General features: G+C 47.7%; 1 protein-coding gene across 13 annotated transcripts in view; it reads right to left on the bottom strand.

Moving 5' to 3' along the window:
- WDPCP (WD repeat containing planar cell polarity effector) overlaps positions 1-23225 on the bottom strand; it is a 2510630-nt gene that overhangs the window by 1113388 nt on the left and 1374017 nt on the right. For all 13 annotated transcript variants that reach the window (XM_078649441.1, XM_078649443.1, XM_078649444.1 and 10 more), the window contains one exon: positions 5402-5465. In XM_078649441.1, the coding sequence (XP_078505567.1) occupies positions 5402-5465 (64 nt within the window). The remainder of the gene's footprint in view (positions 1-5401; positions 5466-23225) is intronic.

Raw genomic sequence — 23225 nt, 5'->3', positions numbered from 1 at the left:
TGAGGCACTAAAGGCATATAACATGAGGGTCCGTTGGTGACATCAGACGGTTACAGGTGCTGCAGGGCTTGAAGCCGGCCTTTTAAGAAGACATCCCTGCCACACCTCACAAAAAGTCTTGACTAAAAGCCAAAAAAAGTTAGTCAAAAATTGACTAAGGGGTGGTCCTCATCTGCGCAGACTGGATCAGAAATAAAAGAACTGACATCACCTCACTGGGGTGGCACCTAAATACAGACACCACGTACATCACTTCTGGGGCGGACAACTACAACGGCACTATGCAGAGCCGAACGATGCCCTGATGTTCCAGCCATGTCCAAAGGTGAAGAGCCTCTTGATATAGGGTCCACGACCCCACTCCGCCCAGTTTGTTGCAGTACCACATGGCGGTGGTGTTGTCTGTGAACACCTTCACTACTCTTCCTTTGACAGAAGGAATGCCTTCAGTGCAAGACGGAGTGCCCGGAGCTCCAAAAGGCTGACGTGGAGACGGGACTCTGACAGAGACCTCTGATCTCCCCCTCTCCCAGGTGACTCCCCTATCCCAGGAGTGACGCATCCGTCACTACTGTCAACTCTGGTTGGGGAAGGGAGAGGGCTCTGCCGCTGACTCAATCTTGGTTTTTGAGCCACCACTGCAAATCAATTTGCAGTCCCCTCCGAGATCTGGACGACGTCAGAAAGATTCCCCTGATGCTGCGCCCACTGGAACTTCAAGTCCCACTGCAGAGCCCGCATATGCCACCTGGCATGATCCACCAGCAGGATGCAGGAGGCCATGAGGCCCAGCAGCCTCACAGTCACTCACCGAAATCCAGGATAGAGGCTGAAACATTTGTATAATAGCCTGAATTGCCCGGACTTGCTGCTCAGGAGGATAAGCCCGAAACTGCGCTGTATCCAGAACTGCTCCGATGAAAAGGAGCTTCTGAGAGGGAGTAAGGTGCGACTTCGGCAGCGAGTGCAGGAGGTCCGCCGTAGTCTGAAGGTGGGAGACGACAGCCTGGGGCGAGCATGCCTTAAACAGCCAGTTGTTGAGATAGGGGAAGACTGGAAACCCTGATCTGCGCAGATGAGCTGCAACCACCGCCATCACTTTCGTGAACACCCGAGGGGCGCTGGTAAGGCTGAAGGGAAGCACAGTACACTGAAAATGCTCGTGGCCTACCATGAACCGTAGGTAACGCCTGTGGGCTAGCAGGACGGGGATATGGAAATATGCGTCCTGCAAGTCCAACGCTACCATCCAGGCTCCGGGGTCAAGGGCAGACAGGACCTGAGCCAACATGAGCATCTTGAACTTCTCCTTCTGGAGGACGCGGTTGAGGGCCCTAAGGTCTAAGATACAATGCAGGCCTTTGTCCTTCTTGGGTACCAGCAACCACGACCTTTTTCTGGCACAGGGACCCTTTTGATAGCTCCCTTGGCCATGAGAGCTGCAACTTCCTGGCGGAGAAGGGCCAAGTGATCCTTTGACATGCGATGGAAGGATGGTGGCATGCAGGGGGGGTAGTCTCAAATGGGAGGGACTAGCCCTGTCTGACTATCAGCAAAACCCACCTGTCCGATGTTATGTTTTGCCAGTGGGGGAGGTAATGGCGAATCCTGCCGCCCACTGGTCTCTGGTGGCCCCCAAAAGTGAGCCTAAGAGGGTTTGGAGTTTTCTGCAGGGGGGTTATGGGTGGACTGGCCCGACCGCTGGCTCCCCCAGACCCGCGTCGCTGGCTCCCATGTCCACGGCCACGCACAGGCTGGGCAGCTTGCGTGAACCGGTGGCTAGACTGTGTCGAACGTGGTGGGGCACCCTTTCCGTAGCCACGAAACGGGCTAAAAGCAGACTGCGGTAGAGAGAGAGGTTGCCGCGAGGGCCAATGATCTGACAGTAAACCTAGAATCCTTGAAGAGCTTGAGCTGCCTTGTCACCGAAAAGGCAACGGCCATCAAAGGGCATGTCCAGTAAGGTGGATCGGACATCCTCAGAAAAACCAGACGTCCTCAACCAGGCGTAGCGCCTCGGGGCTACTGACGTGGAAACCGTTCTGCCCAATGAGTCAGTGGTATCCAGCCAACATCTGACGGTGAATTTAGCTGCGTCTCTACCCTCTGCCACTGCGTGGGTGAGAACGGCCAGGGCCCCTCCGGGCACTGTGGCAGCACTTGCGCAACCTTATCTCACACTGTATGGGTATAAAAGCCCAAGAGGCATGCGGTATTCACCGACTGCAGCGCTAAGCTGGCGGAAGAAAACATCTTCTTCCCAAGGTGGTCCAGCTTCTTGGATTCCCTATCTGGGGGCGCAGTAGGGAATGCGCACTTAGAGGACGTGTCTCCGACCACCAAGATCTCAGGGGTCAGGTGTTGGGAGAGGAAAAGTGGGTCGCCCGGGGCCGGGCGGAGGCCTCGGGCAATCATCCTGTCCACAGGAGCCCCTGTGCTGGGCTTGGACCAAGTGCCCAGAAGGACGTCGGTGAGGCCTTCATTGAAAGGCAGAAAAGGCTCTGAAGAGGCCGCCGCCGTTTGAAGCACCTCTGTCAGGAGGTTAGTCCTGACTGCCACCGTAGGAAGTTCCAGGTCGAAGGCCTCAGCCACCCTACGCAACTGCATATTAGGCTGCCCTCCTCCATAGCCACGGTAGGGGGGAGAGCATGCCAAGGTCTGGGAAGGTATCCAAAGCACTGGCGTCACCCAGGTCCTCTCGCCAGTACGGCTCTTCAAGTTGATCAACCAAAGGGTCCACAGACCCCTCCCAGTCCTCCTAAGGTTGCCTTTCAGGCCTGAAAGGAACACCAGGAATGAATAGAGGCACAAAAGTACCTTCCGGTCCCGGTACCGACATCGAGCGACGTTGGTCAGGCGCCGTGTCCAAGTCGGGGTGAGGCTGGGATCTGCGCCGGTTGGGCCATGACCGGCGCCGGGGGCATCGTCACTGGGGAAGGTACCGTGAGGTCGATCGGCGTTGATCCGGATCCAGGCCTGGATCCTCGGGGACCCTCTGGCGCAGGGGCCGGAGCCGCCTTCATCAAAGGCTCAGGACCCCCAGCCGAGTCCGAGGGTACCAAAGGCACGTCGGCGGAATCGGGCTGCCCAAAAAGGCCATGAAGCGCTTTGTAGAAAGCTGGACGCTGGGCAGGGGACGCTCCGGCACCGGGAAAGGGAGGAAAACTCAGAGCCGTCCCTGGAGCAGGCTCCGAAGACAGAGCTTGAGATCGACGACGCTCCAGGTCCCGTGTCACGTCAGCCGACTGACGGAGAGAGGCCGAAGAGCGACGCTTCTTCTTCGCCTTCTTCTTGTGCTTTGAATTACCTGAGGATATCGAAGACTTGGATGACGAATAATGTTGGTGGCTCCACGACCAGTCCCGAGACATTCCTCTGGACCAGGACCTCGGGCAACGCGCAGCCCACTGCCGGGCCTCCAAGAGCTTTCGGGACCGCTCCAAGAAAGACTTTGGATTCATTGCCCGGCAGTCCGAGCACGACTTCGGGTCGTGGTCGCGATCCAGGCACCAAAGGCACACGAGGTGGGGTCCGGAACCGACATAAGGCCTTGCATGGTTTTATCCTGGTTCGAAGATGGGACATCCCTCGTACACCAGGAGTCGATAGACTGAAAAAGAAGTTGACAAAAAGTGGAGAAAAAGTTAGTCAAAAAGTGACCATGGGTTAGCTCTCTCTGGATCTGCACTAGGCTGGCGCGGGAAAAGAAAGAACTAACGTCAGCGCGCAGGGTCGTCGTCTCAGTAGTCATCGATACGTCATTCCGGCGACCACGCCACCTACTGACGTGCAGGGGTACTGCTAAGAGAAAAATTCTCCGGATCCAGTCTGACGCCTGGGGGTAATTCTAAGGAAAGGAATCTAGAACTAATGGTCTCTTTCAGATACTTTACTTGTGGCTCTTTAGTATATATTTGTGAGTACCCTTGGGGGAATCACACCAGTCTCCTGCTCTGTCAAAGTCTGCGGTTCCAACACTGGAGTTTAATCTGCAATTGGAATGGAGATTGCCTCCTGGTCTGTCCCCACCTCAATTTCTTTTTTAAAATGACCTCTCATCAATGAGCAGATGAAAATCATAGTTGAAATACTGCACACCTGTTCTCAGAGCGCTAATATAAACACCGCTCATTGAGCAATGGTTAATGTTTTTTTCCTGGGTTCCAGCTACAACGACACCATATTGTTCACTTTCAAGAATTTACAATGTTTTCGCTGCTGTCGTGATCCTCGCGATTCCCGAGTCTGGGGAGGACTGCTCAAGCTGTCAGGAATCTACATCAGCACCAGCGTGAAGGGGATTAGGCTTTTATCATGTTCTTTCAAGGGACACTCTGAAATCTTTGTCTCATGGTATACATGTGCTGCTGGCAATTAGACTAACCACTCCAAATGATTAGAGTTTGGAAAAACACAAAGGGTTTAGGGGGTCTTTTGAACATTTAGCAAGAGATTTTCAGAAGTGAAATAAAGGAGGGATTTGCTCCTGTAATTTAACTTACAATTTCAATATTAGGAACAAAGTAGCTGGGCAGGCAGCTTAATAGGATAACTAATATTCATGTCTAGTGTCAAGGCGTAATTCAAACGGATGTCTCCACTGTTCAAAAGTCGGGGCAACTGAGACCGTGCGAGTTTCTTGTCAACAGCTCTTTTTTTTCTATTATTTCTCTGAAAACTGTGAAATCAGCTGCAGGGCCTGCGCCCCTGCTGAGCGACCAGAAAAGTCCTATTGGCTTTGTCCATCTGTCTGACCTCATTGCATGGTGGCAGCGGGGTCTCAGAAAATAGAGCGTCACGCCTGGCCTGCACACAGGACCTTTTAACAGCTAGTTAATTTACCTTCAGTAGCTAATTAAATGGGAGGTGCGGCTAGGGAATGAAATGTAAAACTCCCTCGGGCCCGCGTTGCAGCTTTGTTGATTTAAAAGTACCTGTGGAAGCGTTCATAATTTGTCACTCTTCACAGAAACCCAAAAGACCACTAAGGGCATTCAGGGTGCGCACAGGACGCAACCTGCCCTGTATGCGGCCTTCTGCAGCTGTACTCCTTAAAGGAATGGATTAAAGACATTTAAGCTTATTAGAGAGAAAGATGCCATGTGCCCCCATCAAAACACAGGAGATGAAAAGTTCAAGAGCGTCGAAATAAATGCCATGAAAATAAACGGCGTTCTTTGGAGCATGGCACGGAAAATGTCAACGAGTCAAGGGACGCGCGATCCATATTGACCACTTCATGCGATGGCAAAATTCAAGCAAAGGAGAATAATTCCGCCCCCAACATGTGTCTAGAGCTGCAAGTGACACTGATCCCTTTTTAAATGCGCACAAAAGCCGACAACTAGCTCAAGTGAGCTCGAGAGCACAATGACAGCATCTTCAACAGGAAGTAACTTACCATAAACAGGTCACAGGCACCGATGTCAACAGCAAGCAGAAAGGCCTTCTCAAATCTCTCATACCTGCAAAAATTTGAAATGCGTCACAAAGTATCTCAGACAATCAATGTAATTCTCAGCGTTTTGGGTTACGAGGAATTCAAAAATACTTAACAGTTATTGGAACGTCTGGTAGCAGTCGACTGCTACAGGTAAAATGCAACCTCTTTTTAAGGCCTTGCATTTCATATCTGACAAATTATAGTTTTTAGAGAAAAACAAAATATATTCTAAACATACACATAAGGACTTTTTTGTAGGAAGTCTTCATTCAGTGGTTCGTTGCAGTGCTTTAAATGGGAAAAAACGTGCAGGTACTCATCAGATTGAACTAGGGGGCGTGGCAAGGGGGTAGGGCTAGAGGCGGGACTAAGGGCTGGGCTAATGAAAAACATTTAAAGGGCTCAAAATAATTTTGGGGTGCAAATGATGACAAATTGCTTTAATCTGTAATGTATTGTTGGTGCCCTTGCATGTATTAAGTTGTACTAGTTGACAGACTGTTGAAAATTAACTAGAACGTTTTCCTTTTTGTTAGAGACACCTCTATATTAAACAAAACATTAAAAGGTGCAGAGACTTGTTTTACAGATAGACGTATGATCCTGTTCCTATAAAATATGGCATTGCACTAACAAGAACATTCCAGATTGCTTACACATGTGATGTTCTTTAACTCTAGAGTTATGAGAGAGAGGAGGAACAAATTATGCTGCAGGGTTTGCATCAAGAAAAAGATAATTACACATCGAAAAAGACAATCATGCATCAAGAAAAGACACATACAGTGTAATGCTGCACAGTTTGTGGCAGTATCAGTTCACTATTGAGTGATTTATTTTTAAACTGCAACGCTGCGTTATTTTGCTGCTAATTTGGCACTTGGAATAATTCTGACTTTTCACTATCCTGTAACGCTGTATTTACTGACAGCCTTTATGGCTGACCCCATCGTACTGTTTGAATTTCTTTAATAAATCTGTTGATATGGAACTTAATTATTGATTGGGCCATTTCAGGATCCATTTTATTTTTTATGTGTGTGGAGGTGCCTTTAACTTGGGGACACATTGCCTCATGAAATTGAGATTTAACAAGGTTTCTAAATCATCAAATCTGTAGCCAAGTTATTGAGGTACATTTTGGGGTGTTCTCATTTGGGAGTTTCCCATGCCCACACCTCAGTGAAGGTACTTGGGTAGGATGGTTGGCACATGGAAGTTTCAGACTCAGGTGGTTCAGAAGTGTAAATAAGAGGAGGCATTCTGTTTGGAGAAGAGTACCTAAGGGGAATAAAGGGATTGTTAAAGGAGTTGAAGTTTACCTATGGTGGTAGTGGATGGTACCGGGCAGAGATTGAAGTTGCCTGCATGGGTGCAAAATATCTGACAGGTGTGACAGAAAACCTGAAAATGGAGTATACCTTTTGATGAAGGACAAGAGAGTGAAGGGCAGAATGCACCTGCCAGAATGTGTTGAATAAATACTAAGGGAAAGGGAAGAGAGTATTAATAGATGGACCCGATAAAGTGCAAGATAAAGGATAGAGTAGAGAGTACCTCTGATTTCCTCACAGATCTGTGTACCCTGATACTCTTCTGTAAGCTTGCGCCCTACCTTTATGCCCCCAGGTAACCTACCCATATGCCCATGAGTGCCCCTTTCTCATCCATACTTTGTACCTGAACCTGCAGCAGTCCCTGACTCGGTACCCTCGGTGGTCTTGAATCTGTTCCGCCTGCACCATCCAGTGCCACTGTCCATGTTGTTTTCTTGTACCCTCTGAAATCTCTCCTCGAACCCTCACTGTACTGCATCTCTACCCTCTGGTACCTTCAGTAGGGAGATGGATTTTACATGCAAAAACATTTGTCAATGTCCTTAAGCTTCAAAGCTGGAATGAAGGGAGCAATGGGGCAAAGAAGAAAAGAGTTTGTAGTAGGAGCAGACAGTGCAGCATTAGGCTTGTGAGCTGTGTCCCTGAACCAAAACAGGCCAGTTACAAATCAGGATTGCAGTAGTGATGCCACAAACTCAAACACCCAATAGGAACAGGAAGGCAAAATTATGTATTAAAGGCCAGCATACCGAGTATGCCTCATGTATGAGAAGAGAGCAACCCCCAGCATAACTCCACTACAACAAGCAATCAATTACAAGAAAAAAGACTACATCCTAAAATGCAACTCTGGCTTGCATTGGGTGGAAGGAAGCAGTCAATTTCAATTTAGTTTTTATTTGTTACGGAACTCCTACGGAGGTCCACAAAGGTACACCAGTACAATAAAAAACATACTTTAAATACTTATTTTTTTTAAATACTCCAATAAATAAAAACAGAGAAAAGAGAGGAAAACATACTTTGTAAAGGATACCAAATTCTACATTGGCCAACCAACAAACATTACAACATACCAACTAAACTCTTTAGGAATTTCTTAATAAATGGCCAGAAATGTTTTAAAAAATGGAAATATTCTATGGCAAACCCTTTCATTTGGCGGGGACAAGACAAAAGATCGAGCCTCCTGAACAGAATGAATATTAAATTTGATAAATGAGGGTCTTAAAAACATGCGCCTTGCCCTTAGAAGTTCCGGACACACAAATAGCACATGATTAGGATCCTGAATTTGAGAAAAGCACAATTCACAGATTCTCTCCTCTCTAGGAGTTTTTTCTCAAATGCCTCTCACTTCTCTCAAGGGCAACAGGTTGGTTCTTAAGAGTAGTATCAGCCTTCTAATTCCGTGTGGGACATTCCATGAGAGCTAGGGCTGGGGTCTACTCCCATCGCACTCACGCAGATCACCTCATTGCGGGCTTTAGATTGACTTAAGGCTGTGTCTCTTACCGTACTAATCGTGCTTACGGACTTCTTTAGGAATTACTTCAATACAGGCTTTGGCATGGGTGAATCACAATTTAAACTAAGCCCAAATGAGCCATTTGCATAGGCAAATGATCTGAAGAAAGCTGATTTATCTTTTAGTTTAACAAAGATTTCCATTCTCAAGGCGGACCTGAGGGTGCCCTCATCCCCCCAAAAGAGGGAGTTCCTCCACCTCAGGACCGCTGCCAAGGATGAAGTATAAGAAGAGACTAGATGGAATTCCAAGCGTAGAACATGTGGGGTAACCAAAGAATTTAAATTACAAATTTGGCGGAAAACCGGCCTTCAGCCTAATCAGAAGCAAGCCAGTAATTCCTGTCCAGTACTTCTGCAGCGTATGTTAATGTAGGAGGGGGTTTAACCTTAAATTCTGACAGAACTTGATTGAAATGTTGTCTCCCACAGATTTTATAAAATCTGTTTAAAGCTCCTGCCTGGGTGGCGGCCTTACCAGCACACCATTTGATATACTCTGAGTCTCGCCCGTTTTTTGAAAAAACCTTCTCCAGATACTGATATGAATTGACCAATTTACGTTCTTTATGCCACAACAACCACTTATACCCTTTCTTTATTCTGAGACCTTTCTTGTGAAAGACTAAAATTTTGCCTTTAGCAATGTTGACTTTCATAAAATGGTCCTCCGCATATTTGGTCAGGGCATCCAGACGCTGTTAGAAGCCAATAGGAGTTAAATCGAAAATTGCAACATCATCTTCATATAGTAGAGAACCAATGGACATTGTACAAATTCTAGGGGCATCCCCCCTCACTCCGGAAGGAAGCAGTCAGCTATCATGATCCTGGGAAAAGCAAGTTACTGGGGTCTCACAACAGAGCAATTATATTTCACACTTTCATTCACTTTCAGATAGTGTGCCACTCTGTAAAACCTAGTCCAAAATTCTAAGGGGCTAGTTAAGGGATGTAGCCACTGTTTCTAATATGGGAGGCACCCCACATGTGTTTGGTGCTCAACGCTTCCCTTAGGCCTGCACCTTCTCCTCAAGTCCAAGGTTTGGCTTCCTCCCTTGTGTGCTGTGGTTTCCATGGTGCTCCCACTGTTTGGCTCACTTTTATTCCAATGAATACCAGATACAGCCAGCTGTTGTGTTGTGCGGACGACCAGTTTGGTGCTACCACAGTGCAGTAGAACCCTACAGATTTCTTAGCTGCTGTAGTGGAAATTGCAACAATTGCTCCTTCTACAACCACTAGGCCACCACCACCACCTCATTTGGGAAGGGGCAGACATTTGGCACTTCTCAATCACATCTCTGTACTGCTCAAAACCTCACATTCCTGGATGCCTCCAAAGCATTGTAGCAGGAAAGACATGCCTGTAATTATCTGGCTAACCATGATCCTTTCTTCTTTTGGGTTCTCTGCCCGCTCCCTCCTTCCAGTGTAGGGAAATGTGTCCTGGCCTGTAGTGGTGTGGGTGGTTCTTAGGCTCCCTGCCTGGCCTGAGCGGTCTAACCCTCTGGTCACATCTGAAATGACAGCTACATTCTTGGGACAATACCACTTTGCCAATTCACAAATTTTACATGGATGGAAATCCGGTTTTTATATTATGCATTTGTCACAACACAGTAGTGGCACCCTTTGGGTGCAGAACTCCAAAGTTGGAGTGCAGCCAATGAAGGAGAAACCATGCCTAAAATAGATGGTTTTACTTTAATTAGTTGAACAACTGCAGTTATTGTCCCGTGAAATTTACTTGAATTGGCATCAATTTGATTTATAAGGATGTGTAGGGCTGGCTGTATGTGTCCCTCCTCCAATGAAGAAAGTCTTTGACATGGAGAAAAAAACCGAATGTCCCTGTTTGTGATTATTGTAGGATGTCAGTAACATTCACCGTTTGGCGGGGGTGGGGGTTGGCAAGTCATTTACCTGCCAGGCCAAGAAAACAAGCATTGGAAATGCAATAGGTCTCGCATTAGGAAAGTTTGAGCTATTAGTATTGTAAATGACACTTTTTTTATTTATGTGTTGATTTTGAAAGTAGCAAAATTAATAGCTTTGTCAGTTACAATGTCAATAGTTTTAACTTTTGCAAATGTGACACCTATAGCATTTGTAATGCAATGTGTGTTGTATTTACGTGATTTAGATGTATTGATATTACAAATAACAATGGCTTTTAATTTTGTAAATAATTAATACTTAAATAAAAGTTATTGTAATTTATAATGGCAATAGCTTAAACGTTTGTAAATAACTTTTGTGAAGATTATGTTCAGTGTATTTTATTGTGACGAAAATCCAAGAACATTGCATTTGCACTTACACAGAGCCACATACATATAGATGTGGTGGTGGTGGATCTGGGGGATATGGTGGTAGTGGATGTGGTGGTGGTGGTGATGGTGGATGTGGTAGTGATGGTGGTGGATGTGGTGGTGGATGTGGTGGTGGATGTGGTGGTGGTGGTGAATGTGGTGGAGGTGGTGGATGTGGTGGTGATGTGGTGGATGTGGTGGTGATGTGGTGGATGTGGTGGTGGTGGATGTGGTGGTTGTGGTGAAAGTGGTGGTGGATGTGGTGGTGGATGTGGTGGTGGAAGTGATTGTGGTGGATGTGGTGGTGGATGAGGTGGTGGATGTGGTGGTGGATGTGGTGGTGGTGGATGTGGTGGTGGATGTGGTGGTGGATGTGGTGGTGGATGCAGTGGAAGTGGTGGTGGATGTGGTGGTGGTGGATGTGATGGTGGTGGTGGATGTGATGGTGGTGGTGGATGTGGTGGTGGTGGTGGATGTGGTGGTGGTGGATGTGGTGGTGGTGGATGTGGTGGTGGTGGTGGATGTGGCAGTGGTGGTGGATGTGGCAGTGGTGGATGTGGTGGTGGTGGATGTGGCGGTGGATGTGGCGGTGGATTTCATGGTGGATGTGGAGGTGATGGTGGATGTGGTGGTGGATGTGGTGGTGGATGTGGTGGTGGATGTGATGGTGGATGTGGTGGTGATGGTGGATGTGGTGGTGGATGCGGTGGAGGTGGTAGTGGTGGATGGGGTAGTGGTTGTAGTGGATGTGGTGGTGGATGTAGTGGTGGTGGGTGTGGTGGTGGTGGTGCATGCGGTGGTGGTGGATGTGGTGGTGGTGGATGTGGTGGATTTGGCGGTGGATGTCATGGTGGATGTGGAGGTGATGGTGGAGATGATGGTGGATGTGGTGGTGGTGGTGGATGTGATGGTGGATGTGGTGGTGATGGTGGATGTGGTGGTGATGTGGTGGATGTGGTGGTGGTGGATGTGGTGGTTGTGGATGTGGATGTTGTGGTGGATGTGGTGGTGGTGGTGGATGTGGCGGTGGTGGTGGATGTGGTGGTGGTGGAGGTGATGGTGGATGTGGTGGTGGATGTGGTGGTGGATGTGATGGTGGCTGTGATGGTGGATGTGATGGTGGATGTGATGGTGGATGTGATGGTGGATGTGGTGGATGTGGTGGTGGATGTGGTGGTGGATGCGGTGGAGGTGGTGGTGGTGGTAGTGGTGGATGGGGTGGTGGTTGTAGTGGATGTGGTGGTGGATGTAGTGGTGGTGGGTGTGGTGGTGGTGGTGGATGTAGTGGTGGTGGGTGTGGTGGTGGTGGTGCATGCGGTGGTGGTGGATACGGTGGTGGTGGATGTGGTGGATGTGGTGGTGGATGTGGCGGTGGATGTCATGGTGGATGTGGAGGTGATGGTGGATGTGATGGTGGATGTGTTGGTGGTGGTGGTGGATGTGATGGTGGATGTGGTGGTGATGGTGGATGTGGTGGTGATGTGGTGGATGTGGTGGTGGTGGATGTGGTGGTTGTGGATGTGGTGAAAGTGGTGGTGGATGTGGTGGTGGTAGTGATGGTGGTGGGTGTGGTGGGTGTGGTGGATGTGGTGGTGGTGGATGCGGTGGTGGATGAGGTGGTGGATGAGGTGGTGGATGAGGTGGTGGATGAGGTGGTGGATGTGGTGGTGGTGGATGCGGTGGTGGATGTGGTGGTGGTGGTGGTGGTGGTGGTGGTGGTGGTGGATGTGGTGGTGGTGGATGTGGTGGTGGTGCATGTGGTGGTGGTGGATGCGGTGGTGGTGGATGCGGTGGAAGTGGTGGATGTGGTGGTGGATGTGGTGGTGGATGCGGTGGATGTGGTGGTGGTGGATGCGGTGGTGAAGTGGTGGTGGATGTGGTGGTGGTGGTGGATGCGGTGGTTAAGTGGTGGTGGATGGTTGTGGTGGTTGTGGTTGTGGTGGTGGTGGTGGATGTGGCGGTGGTGGATGTGGATGTGGTGGATGTGGATGTGGTGGATGTGGATGTGGTGATGGATGTGGCGGTGGATGTGGCGGTGGATGTCATGGTGGATGTGGATGTGATGGTGGATGTGGTGGTGGATGTGGTGGTGGATGTGGTGGTGGTGGACGTGGTGGTGGATGTGGCGGTGGATGTCATGGTGGATGTCATGGTGGATGTCATGGTGGATGTGGAGGTGATGGTGGATGTGATGGTGGATGTGGTGGTGGTGGTGGATGTGATGGTGGATGTGGTGTTGATGGTGGATGTGGTGGTAGATGCGGTGGATGCGGTGGTGGTGGATGCGGTGGATGTGGTGATGGTGGATGCGGTGGTGGTGGTGGTGGATGGGGTGGTGGTTGTGGTGGATGTGGTGGTGGATGTAGTGGTGGTGGGTGTGGTGGTGGATGCGGTGGTGGTGGATGTGGTGGTGGATGTGGCGGTGGATGTCATGGTAGATGTCATGGTGGATGTGGAGGTGATGGTGGATGTGATGGTGGATGTGATGGTGGATGCGGTGGTGGTGGATGCGGTGGATGTGGTGATGGTGGATGCGGTGGTGGTGGTGGTGGTGGATGGGGTGGTGGTTGTGGTGGATGTGGTGGTGGGTGTGGTGGTCCTGTGGGTTCCATAAGGGTTTGTGACGGAGAAAAGATGATCTTATTTCAATAACATTTAAATTCGTGTCTGTATTTGTGTCTAAGACAGATTCAATTCTTCCGGAATTTCGAACAAAGAGTACATTACACAACCAACGGTCGAAGCCATCCCGAAAAAAACCAAGCATCCTGCTGTGAGTTAAAGGCCATTGAGGACCGTGCTGCAGGGGTGGCCTGGACGTCGCGCTCCATGGAAGGCTGAGAAGGCAGGCCAAGCGCCCAACGGGGCATTAGTGCTGTAGCCTGCGGACGCCTAGGTTGGCAAACCCCAAGCAGGAACAGCGCAGGAGTAGGTGAGGCTCCCATTGGTGCAGACTTCGCTACAGCAGAAGGGTAATCTCCCTGCACCGAGGGATGATAAGTAAAGCAGACTGGTAGACCACTTGTCGCACCTCCGCCCTTCTCTCTCCTCGCCGCACCAAAGTAGAGATGTTAACAGAGTTGGTCGAGCCGAGTACGGACGCCATTGTTTGCTTAGTTTCCCGGTCAACCGGATTACATGAGGCATTAGTACTGTTAAAAAATATACATATATATTATCAAATAAACCCCCCCCCCCCCCAAAAAAATATATACAACCGGGCGCCTGCTAAAATATTAAGCGCGGCGCCCATGTAGTTAATACTTAAAGTTACAATGCAGGACAACGAGGAGCAAATAGTGGAAAAGCGAGCACAGTGGTGCACCCTAAGTGCGGCGCCAGAGTTGCCAAAAATAAAAAGAGATGGACAAAGAAACTAAAGGATGTTTATATTGAAAGTTCTTAAGCCCTCAATCCAGTTCTGTTTTCGTTTTTGGCGCAGGAAAGCTGGATGGCATGGGAGTCTTCATTATGATCCTTTAGTCCCGATCTAGAAAGAAGGACTTTAATATAGACCCCAGCCTCCTGACCTTCATTCGACATGCAATCAAAAAGAGGACAGATGAATATGGACATTTCATTGCTAGCAACAATAAAAAAAGAAAAGACCAGGTACTTGTGGCACTACTTAGAAGCCACTGAGAGAGGATGGGCTTTTTAAGGGGAACACTTACAAGGGAAGGGGTTAGTGGGTAGGAGGACCCAAGTGGTTGGGGAGGAGGAGTACTCAGGAGGAGGAAGGGAAGATAAGGTGTGACAGGCTTGGGAGCAAGACGCACAGGGAGCTGCTATAGTTGTAAAGCAGTCCATCGTGAAGTTCAATATAGTCATTTCATTGGGGGTGTACAGATACCCACAGCCAGTAGCATCAAGTGAGAGTGAAATACTTGTCCGTGCTAAGCCACAACACGATTAACAACGTTTCAAGCCAATGGCTGAAAAAGGCTACCTTTAAAAAAAAAAAACAATAATAACGTTTTTTTTAAATTGGGGTGGGGGGGGGGGCCGGGGGGGGAGCCAGTGTTGAGAGCAGACGCAGCGGCAAAAGAGGGTGTTGTAACTATACGCTTGTTGAGAAGTGACAGTCTACCCAAACCTAAAAAAAAATAAAGTGGTACAAAATTGCCACATGTGGAAAAGGGAAAAAATCGAATTACTCTTCTCAATCCGAGCCCCTCTTCGGGGTAAACAGCGCGAGGCAGCCAGGCACAAAGTAATCCGTTTTCTGAGACACAACTCTAGTTTGTGTATTTAGTAGTATGTGATAAAAGCGCTAACAATTTCATTGTAAATACAATTTAAACTGACACGATCACATGGTGCTACTACTTACTTTGGCAGCGGTGTAGAAGAAAAACGTGTTTAGAGGTTTAAGTAAAGTAGAAGAAATGCGACACGGCAGGCAGGGGAGGGGGCCGAGCGACGGATGGAAGGCAGAGAAGGGGGGGGGAGGAGAAATGCGACACAGCGGGCAGGGGAGGGGGCGGAGCAGGGAGAGCGGCGATGAGGGTGTGAAGCAGCAGGGGCCTTTGAAGTGAAGCTAAGCTTCACTTCAAAGGTGTGGGAGGAGTGCGGCTGAGGGAACAGACGGCGATTTGGTGATGGGCACGCGCATTTTAGGTCAATGCGCTTGCGCATTGACCTAAAAGCGCACGGGCACAGCACCAAATCGCCACAGTTAGTTAAACTTTGTTTAAAGCCCTATAGTCTCGCTTCTCTCAATGCGCATGTGCATTGATAGGTCACGAGACCTAAAAACCACTTCACGTAGACAGTCCCACTTCCTTAGTGTCAAGAGCCCTTATGGTGAAAGTTCACTCTATAAATTCCCCCAAAAACATAAGGAGTCAGGACCCTGGCAGACCAGCAATGGAGAACAGCAAGAAGGAAAAAACAGAAGGAAAATATTCTTAATCTCCACATCCACGATCTGAAACAACATATACAAAATTGCTTCAGCCCTCATGCAAATGAGAAAAAAAGTGCAAATGCATTTCTAAAAGGATCACTATCTCCCTACATAAGAAATGTAATTGTCATATGTCGCATACTGAAACATAACCCAAGTATCTTGCACACAGTTCAGCATTTCGATTTCCACAGACCAGATACACAGCTTCTTTCTGGACTGCATGGAAGTAGCCGCAGTGAGAGTTAACACAATTTGTGAGTAGAACTTTTTAATCAAAACACTTCACCCTGCAAAGGATGCGAGGAGGCCAACCACCTGCTCTCCTCTCCGCCCTGCCCCAGCTGCAGCATCCCATATCTAGTAGAAGCCTGGAAGATAGGGCACCGGGGTGAAGCGCTGCATCCGCCCCTGCAGTGCACGCAGACACGTTCATTTTTTAGGCACCAGCAGATTGGGGATGCACACAGGGCACCCACCTACGGAGTGGTAGAAAGTTCCTTGTTGCCGGATCCTCCATTGGACTGGCACTGGTGCTGATAAGAATCCTGCTTCTTGCTCGCGGATGGAATGTTATGGCCGTTTCTCTTTCTGCTGTGCTGGCAAAGAAGAAAGGGAAAGCCAGAGCACATTGTGCTTTTTAAAGGGCTTCCCTTTCTTCCCGCCTGGAGGGTGACGTCACACGTTGCTCAGCCGTGGAGCTTCACTGAACCCCCCCTGAAATTAAATGACCATCATGTCAGCATGAGCTGCAGTGTGCGATGCATGCTCACATGACTATTTGTGACCTAAAATGCCACCCTGATACAATGAGTACCGGTACTCTCCTTGGTAACGGAGAAGTGCCGGTACTCTTGGGGGGGAAAAGGAAGTGCCAGTACTCCGTACCGGTGAGTACCGGCCCATTTAAAGCACTGGTTCGTGGCACTGTCAATTACACTTTGTCCCACCCACCACAGTTTATAGCATAGGACAATAGACCAGCCCACTTCAGTCACTGGCTCCCCTCTATGTGAGGGAGAGCATTAACGCACATTGTGCACATTCGCTACAAATAGTCCCTTTCAGTGTTTCGACAGTAGGAGAATGTTTAAAAAAATCTTTTCCCTTTCTATAAATGTAATCCTTTTATTTTATACATTTGTGAAGGCCTGACAGCTTCCTAGACTTAACTACTAGGCTGTCGCTTCAGTTGGAGTAAGCCACATCACATGGCGGCACAGCTAGCTTTCACTGTAGCAATCTTTTTATTCATCTCTCAGAAAACTATATGTTATGTTATGTGATGTTATTTTTATTTGTACCGCGCACAGCTGCCCCAGCAAAGGGGCGTCCTGGCGATAATATATTAATATAAGATTGCTCCATAGGAAGAACAGGATGGATCTAATCCTCTTTAACCTTATGTTCAAAATTAGCCACAGTTGGACCACGGAGCTCAGGCATAGGGAGTATGTTTTCAGTCATGACATTCCTGGTGTGATTCCCATATTTCCAATTTTTTATATGCATTGCTTTCTTTTTCAAACGAATTTCTATATAACTTAACTTTAACAAGCATTGGCAATGCCAATAGGTCTGGCTTGTGAAGGAAAGTGCCTCTTGTGTGATTGATGGGTTTAAGCACTCAATAAGTCATCATCTATGCAGTCTGTCACTGATCCTCGCATTCATTAATTCTTCCACTGACTCATTCTTGCATTCACCCACTGACAAAACCTCTATAAGTTAAACACACACTCAACAACATACGCAAGAAAAAATTAAGAATACAAATAAATATAAGAAAACATGCTGCTGTCTAAACACTGTGGGCATAAGCTTGCAATTAAGAAACTAACCACAGAAGCAGGTGTCCACCTTGCAGAGGTATTGTAAATCATCTACCACTGTTGTAATGTTTCAGCATGGCCACCACATTTAAAACCAACATATTGGCACTCATGAAAACAATGATACACTATGGACAACAGCATTCCATAATGGTCTTTTGGTTTAAAAAAAGTTGACACGGGGGATGCAGCACACTGCAGATGAAATTACTGGTAAGCAAGCGACCCGCTAGCCCGGCCTGGAGTGCTGTAGTATCCCTTTTAAGAAAGATTCAAATAAAAAGAGAAGAACCAAAGAAACGAAAGGGGAACTATAAAAGGAGAAAAATAAAAACTAAAGGAATGGTCAACCAGCTCTGACACTGAGGCACACACATAACCCGTGAACTGAATGCTTTGAGACAAGAATATAGCGATTTAGCCATGGACAACACTAGAAAACAGACTGACCACACTTCACCACCTTTATGAAGTGGGAGATGAGGCAGAGAAACTACTGGCTTGGATAAGAAAGAAAGAGATGCAGGCTAGATGGGTAAGAGGAATAGTTGACAGTTAAAAGATTACTCACGCAACAGATGACGAAGCGGTGGGGGCATTTCTGGAATATTATAGAGAATTCTACACAGCCCGCCATTTAAGATCCCACACGGAGATAGAGGAATATCTAGCACCAATTAAGACTCCGTCTCTGGGGAGCAAAGAGTCATAGGAACTAGAGGCTGACCTGTCTGACGGAAATCCTGGAGGCTGTGGCGAAAATGCATCCAGGGAAGACCCCCGGCACTAATGGATTGCCGGTGGAACTCTATAAAGGCTGCATCAACCTTCTAACATATTATTATCTCTGGATGCAGAAAAAGCATTTGACGCAGTACACTGGCCTTTCCTAGACTGCACTCTGACCAAATTTGGGATGGGGCCCAAGTTTCGGAGTTGGGTATTAATCCTCTATAACCAACCTACCCCTCTCCGCTCTACTCTTCTCCTATTTCCAGCTCCTGACCTTTGCCCTCACCTGTCCTTGCCCTTAGTCCCCACCCTGTTTATGTGTGAACTTTCACTCATCAATTCGAGACCTAGCTATTTTGACTGTTGCCCGATGGAGCTACCTTGTTTAGCTAAAGGGCAGATGGGCCGTGGATTCCCTCCTCGGACGTCACCTACCCAGTCGGTCTCTAGACAGACTTTCTTTCGTCTCTCTTGTTGTCTCTTCCCTCATCCTCCTTCTTCACACCTCCCCTTTCCCCCTCCACTATTTATGTCTCTCCTTTCTTGTCTCTCTCAATGTATTGCTTATTATTTGACGTAATGTGTAAGTTATCATTTTCTGTTACATTGTGGAACCTAATGTAAAGCGCTCTGATACTTTCGGGTCTAGCCAGAGCTATATAAAACTCTTTAAATAAATAAAAAATAAATAAATACATTTTGAGGTGGATATATGCATATTTAGAAAATGTTATCATTCACAGTGCAAGAGAGCCAATGACTGATGTGGACTAAACCATTACTCCATACAGTACGTGGTCATGAGTGGACGCAAAGCATAAATGACACCGACCAATGTCAGAACAGAGCCAACCCAAAGGAACTATATTTATCTACATAGATATATATATGGATCTATGTATTATTTAATGTTTTTGTTTTAATTACAAGAACCTGGCAGACTTCGGAAAAGAGCTTCTAGCAAGAACCATTTCAATGCAAATCTCCTCATAGGGGTTGTCAGAGGCGGTATAAACACCAAAGTCTTTTCCTAAAAAGGTAATCTGTAACATTTCAAGGAACATAATATCTCTTTGTACAATTTAATGCAGAGTAATAAAAATAAACCCACAAATGCCTATTGATTTTATCATCTGCTTTTCATAATCAATATGTCAGGCTTACTGCCTTAATTGTTTCATTATAAACAATCAGGCCTATATCTGGTTCGTCCCATTACCAACTCAGACCCACGATGTTCCTCATAAGCATTCCCAAAAGGCAACTATGAGGTATACCATAATAAAATTCGAAATATGCACAAAATAATCTTTTTTTTAAACAATATAAAATCCCTACTAATAGAGCCTTTCGGAATTACCATAGATTAAATCCTTCATCCCCCATGGTTTGTTTAGACGGGTCACCAACATCAAAACCCTTAACTACTACGGTAGCCTGGAAGATTCCATGTAAAAAGACAAGTTCCCATGGTATTTAGCACAGTATAGTAACAATCCGCCCTTAAAGACTATTGCCAGTCCTGAATCGCCGGAGAAACCTTTTAAATAAAGACATGGTGGGTTTAAGGCTATGGGACTTACCAGATGGCTACAGTCACGTGCAGTACTACACCAGCTTTATTTTTGTATGTCATTGCGAAATTAAAAAAACAGATAATATTTTTTTAATAGCCTATTGCCTTTATAACATGCTTTTCACTATACATAAGGCCTACTTACTTTGTCACAACTTTTAATTTATAAACCGATCACACCTAAGGAATCTGACATAATGTTTCTCAATGAACTTATAAGGCCTCAAGCATTTACCAATGGCTTGACACTATATATAACACAGGGCTACTGAAGAGTGCATACGCTGGAAACCATAAGGCATACATTCATAATATTACAAATATGTACAAAATTACAGCTGGCAAACAACATACAACCACTATCAACAGGGCCTAACAAGAAACACCACAGTGAAATTCTATGTGCAGAGTTTGTCAGAGCGGAAGACCAACACCAAAATCCTTGTCTACTATGGTAATATGTGAGATTTCTTGTACCTAAATACTTTTTTATGGCCTGTAAAATAATGTGATAACAAACCACTATAAGAAGTCTATTGGCTTTACCATATGCTCAGCCGAGTCCTGTGCAGGTATAAGCGGTGGGGCAGAGTGGGGTGGGATTTTGACAGACAACGAGGAAAAATTAATTATTTATTTAGTTTTCCATCGTCGTGGTCTGTCGAAATCCCCTTCCAACCAGCCCCAAGGCTCTTGCCTGCACGGGCCGCAGCTGCATATGCTTTTCAGAACAAATGACCCAGGAGTATTGCCTGTATAGTAACTTTTAATAATATACAAGCCACATCTACGGCACCTGGCACACCATTACCCTGCAGACCAGGAAAGCCTATGGCTTATCAGTAGTTTGCCACCATAACCAATTTAGGACTACTGTGTTGGGTGTAAAACATTCCCACAATGCAACTGTAAGGCATACAGTCATGAAATTGCAAATGTGTACACAATTACAGTTGTTAATTACTATCTGTCCTCACAGTGCACATCTTCCATACCCATGGTTTGTCAGAGGGGGTAACCAGCAAAACCCTGGACTACCACGGTAATCTCTGAGAGTTTGTGTAACAAAAAAAATGATCTACAAACTTTAATTCAGAGTAATACTAATCCATCTTTAAATGCCTATAACCTTTAACATATTATTTTCACAATCAATATACTAAGACTCCTGCCTTTATGGTAACTTTTCCCAATAAACACTCAGGTCTATAACATTTATCTTTGGCTTGTCATCATAACCATCTCAAGTCTACTGTACAGAGCATAAGCTTTCAAAACGCAACCATTCGGCTTACATATGTAATAAACAATAAAACATATAAAATAAATAATCATAAGAAAACAGTACAGTTAAAAATCCCAAGCTCAAACCTCCTACTATAAATTAAAATGAAATACTTTTCCTAATCGAATCGCGCTCCATATATAGAGAACAATACTAAGGCAAATAGAGGGAGCCTCCAGTACACACAAGTATCGTAAGGCAGCGTTATAGTCCCTAATATTCTGTGCATGGAGAACTGGTTTCAGATAATATCTTGTTAGACCATCATAAAAGCTACAGAATAAAATAAAGTGCTTAGTGCTGTGAGATGCCATCGCATGGGCATGGTTCATTTCCAAATACCGTTGCTTCAAAGTGGGGAAGGCAACAATAAAAATGTGCTAAACCCAACCGCCGCCTAAATAGAATAAAGTGGTGCTGGATATTAGTCACAAAAGATAAGTATGATTGGTAGCCGTCCAGAAAAATATTCGCCATGTAAAAAAGGTCTGCAGGTTTCTTTGACTCAACAAATGCTCTATTTTCATATCTAATACTTAGAAAAGAAGCCTTAATCTCACTCTTATCAAGAGCTAGCATACTGTATGGATCATGCGACAATGGCAAATTAAATAGTGATTTAAAAGTTTCATTAATGTAAGAAAGCCAGAGGATTTTAAAAGCATGGTCTAATGCTAAACAATCCAAGATAATTGATTTAGTAAAACTTACATACAGTCATAAAAGTACATCTCTGTACAAAATAACAGTTGGCAAAGAAAAATACTCTTAAGAGTCTAACAAGGGGGGGGGGCGTGGCCTGAGCCGTCAAGATGGCGGAGGCACTGTAAGAGTGCTCCGGACCCCCTCCGTCATCCGCCTGGCATCTGCCCGTACTGAGCTGCTGCATACCTTCAGGATCAAGCTGCTGGAACCCCCGTATTGTCCACTCTGTCCTGATCCCTCTTGAGAGCGGATCAGACTCACCACTACAGCGGGCCGTCTTCTTCACTCTGTTGGCCCCGGTCCTTAAAAATGGCAGCCCACTGCGCCTGAGACAGGCGCTCCTCTGTAAGGTATCCGGGCCACCTTCACCAGTCTCTGAGCCCACGTCCAGGACTCCCCCGGTGCTGTGGCCAGTGTGCAGCAGTGGCGGCGCTGCCAGCGGTGGAGGCCTGCTCCGGTGCCCCTGCTGGTTCACGCCGCAGCCGGGTGAGGGCTGCTGCGCCTCGGCTGTCACCATCGGACAGCGGCGTTCTTGTCTGGCGCCTCCGCGTATTGCCGATCCGGCCGTCGGGCGGCGGGGACAGGGCCCGCCTGGGCTGCTGTCCTCGGCTGGGGGCTGCAATCGCGAGCGGGAGAGAGACGCTCACTGCCCTCCCTGAGGCCTGGTGTCACAGGGGATCGCTTTCTGGAGGCTTGCTGTGTGTCCTCCTTCTGGGGCTTGCTGTGTGTTCTTCTTCTGCCGGTGGTGACGCTCACTAGCCCCCTGAGGCTTGCTGAGGCCTGCCCGACTGTTGGGGTCCTGCTGTGCCTACCCTGCTGGGCCAGACTGGTGCATGGGAACAACTGCTGGTTGGATCGCCCAGACGCAATTGGGGGCCACTGAGTCGGGTGGCGGCTGGTGGGAGTGAGGACAGCGCTTCACCCCACCCGCTTCTCTCTTGAGGGTGCTGCGGTGCAAGTCCAACTGGGTGTTTCCTCCCTGGCGGCCCCACGGTGGTGGCCCCGGTGGTTGGCCTGCGGGGGGCAGGGATCGGCCACCGTGTCGGGTGGCAGGCGGAGCTGGGACATCGGCGCTCCGGCCCCCCCCTCCCGCGGCGCGCTTTTTGTTTGGGGGTACCTCCGCGACTACGCTGGCCCGGGGTCGCCTCAGCCTGGATTGATCTCCTCCATACCTAACTGATGCCTGCCATCTCCCACTGTGCCCCCTCCTTGTTGATGGGCCCGCTAACTTCTGGGTTGCCTGACCCCCGTGGTCGCCTTGGGCGCCCCATACCGGCCTGTGACCTACAACTTGACCGTTGCTACTCACGTCGAGGGAGCCTGGACCAGGCTGGAACTGGGGTGTGCACAGCGCCCCTCTTCATTGTTGATCATACTCTGCCCTTCACACGATCAGGACGGTTCGTCGGGGTTGCAGACTTCATCACGGACGTCCCCCCCCCCCCCCGCAGCTCCGGCTGTTCCCTCGGAGGTGAGACAAACCGCATCAGATCTTGAGGCCGGACGGGAGGACTATTGGGGCGGTGGGTGATTGGCTTGGCCGCCCTTAGCCTGGGAGTTCCAC

Source organism: Lissotriton helveticus, chromosome 6, assembly GCF_964261635.1.
Source record: "Lissotriton helveticus chromosome 6, aLisHel1.1, whole genome shotgun sequence".
Taxonomy (NCBI): Eukaryota; Metazoa; Chordata; class Amphibia; order Caudata; family Salamandridae; genus Lissotriton; species Lissotriton helveticus.
Note: the sequence above shows the minus strand (reverse complement) of the source record. Positions and strands in the feature narration are given on the sequence as shown.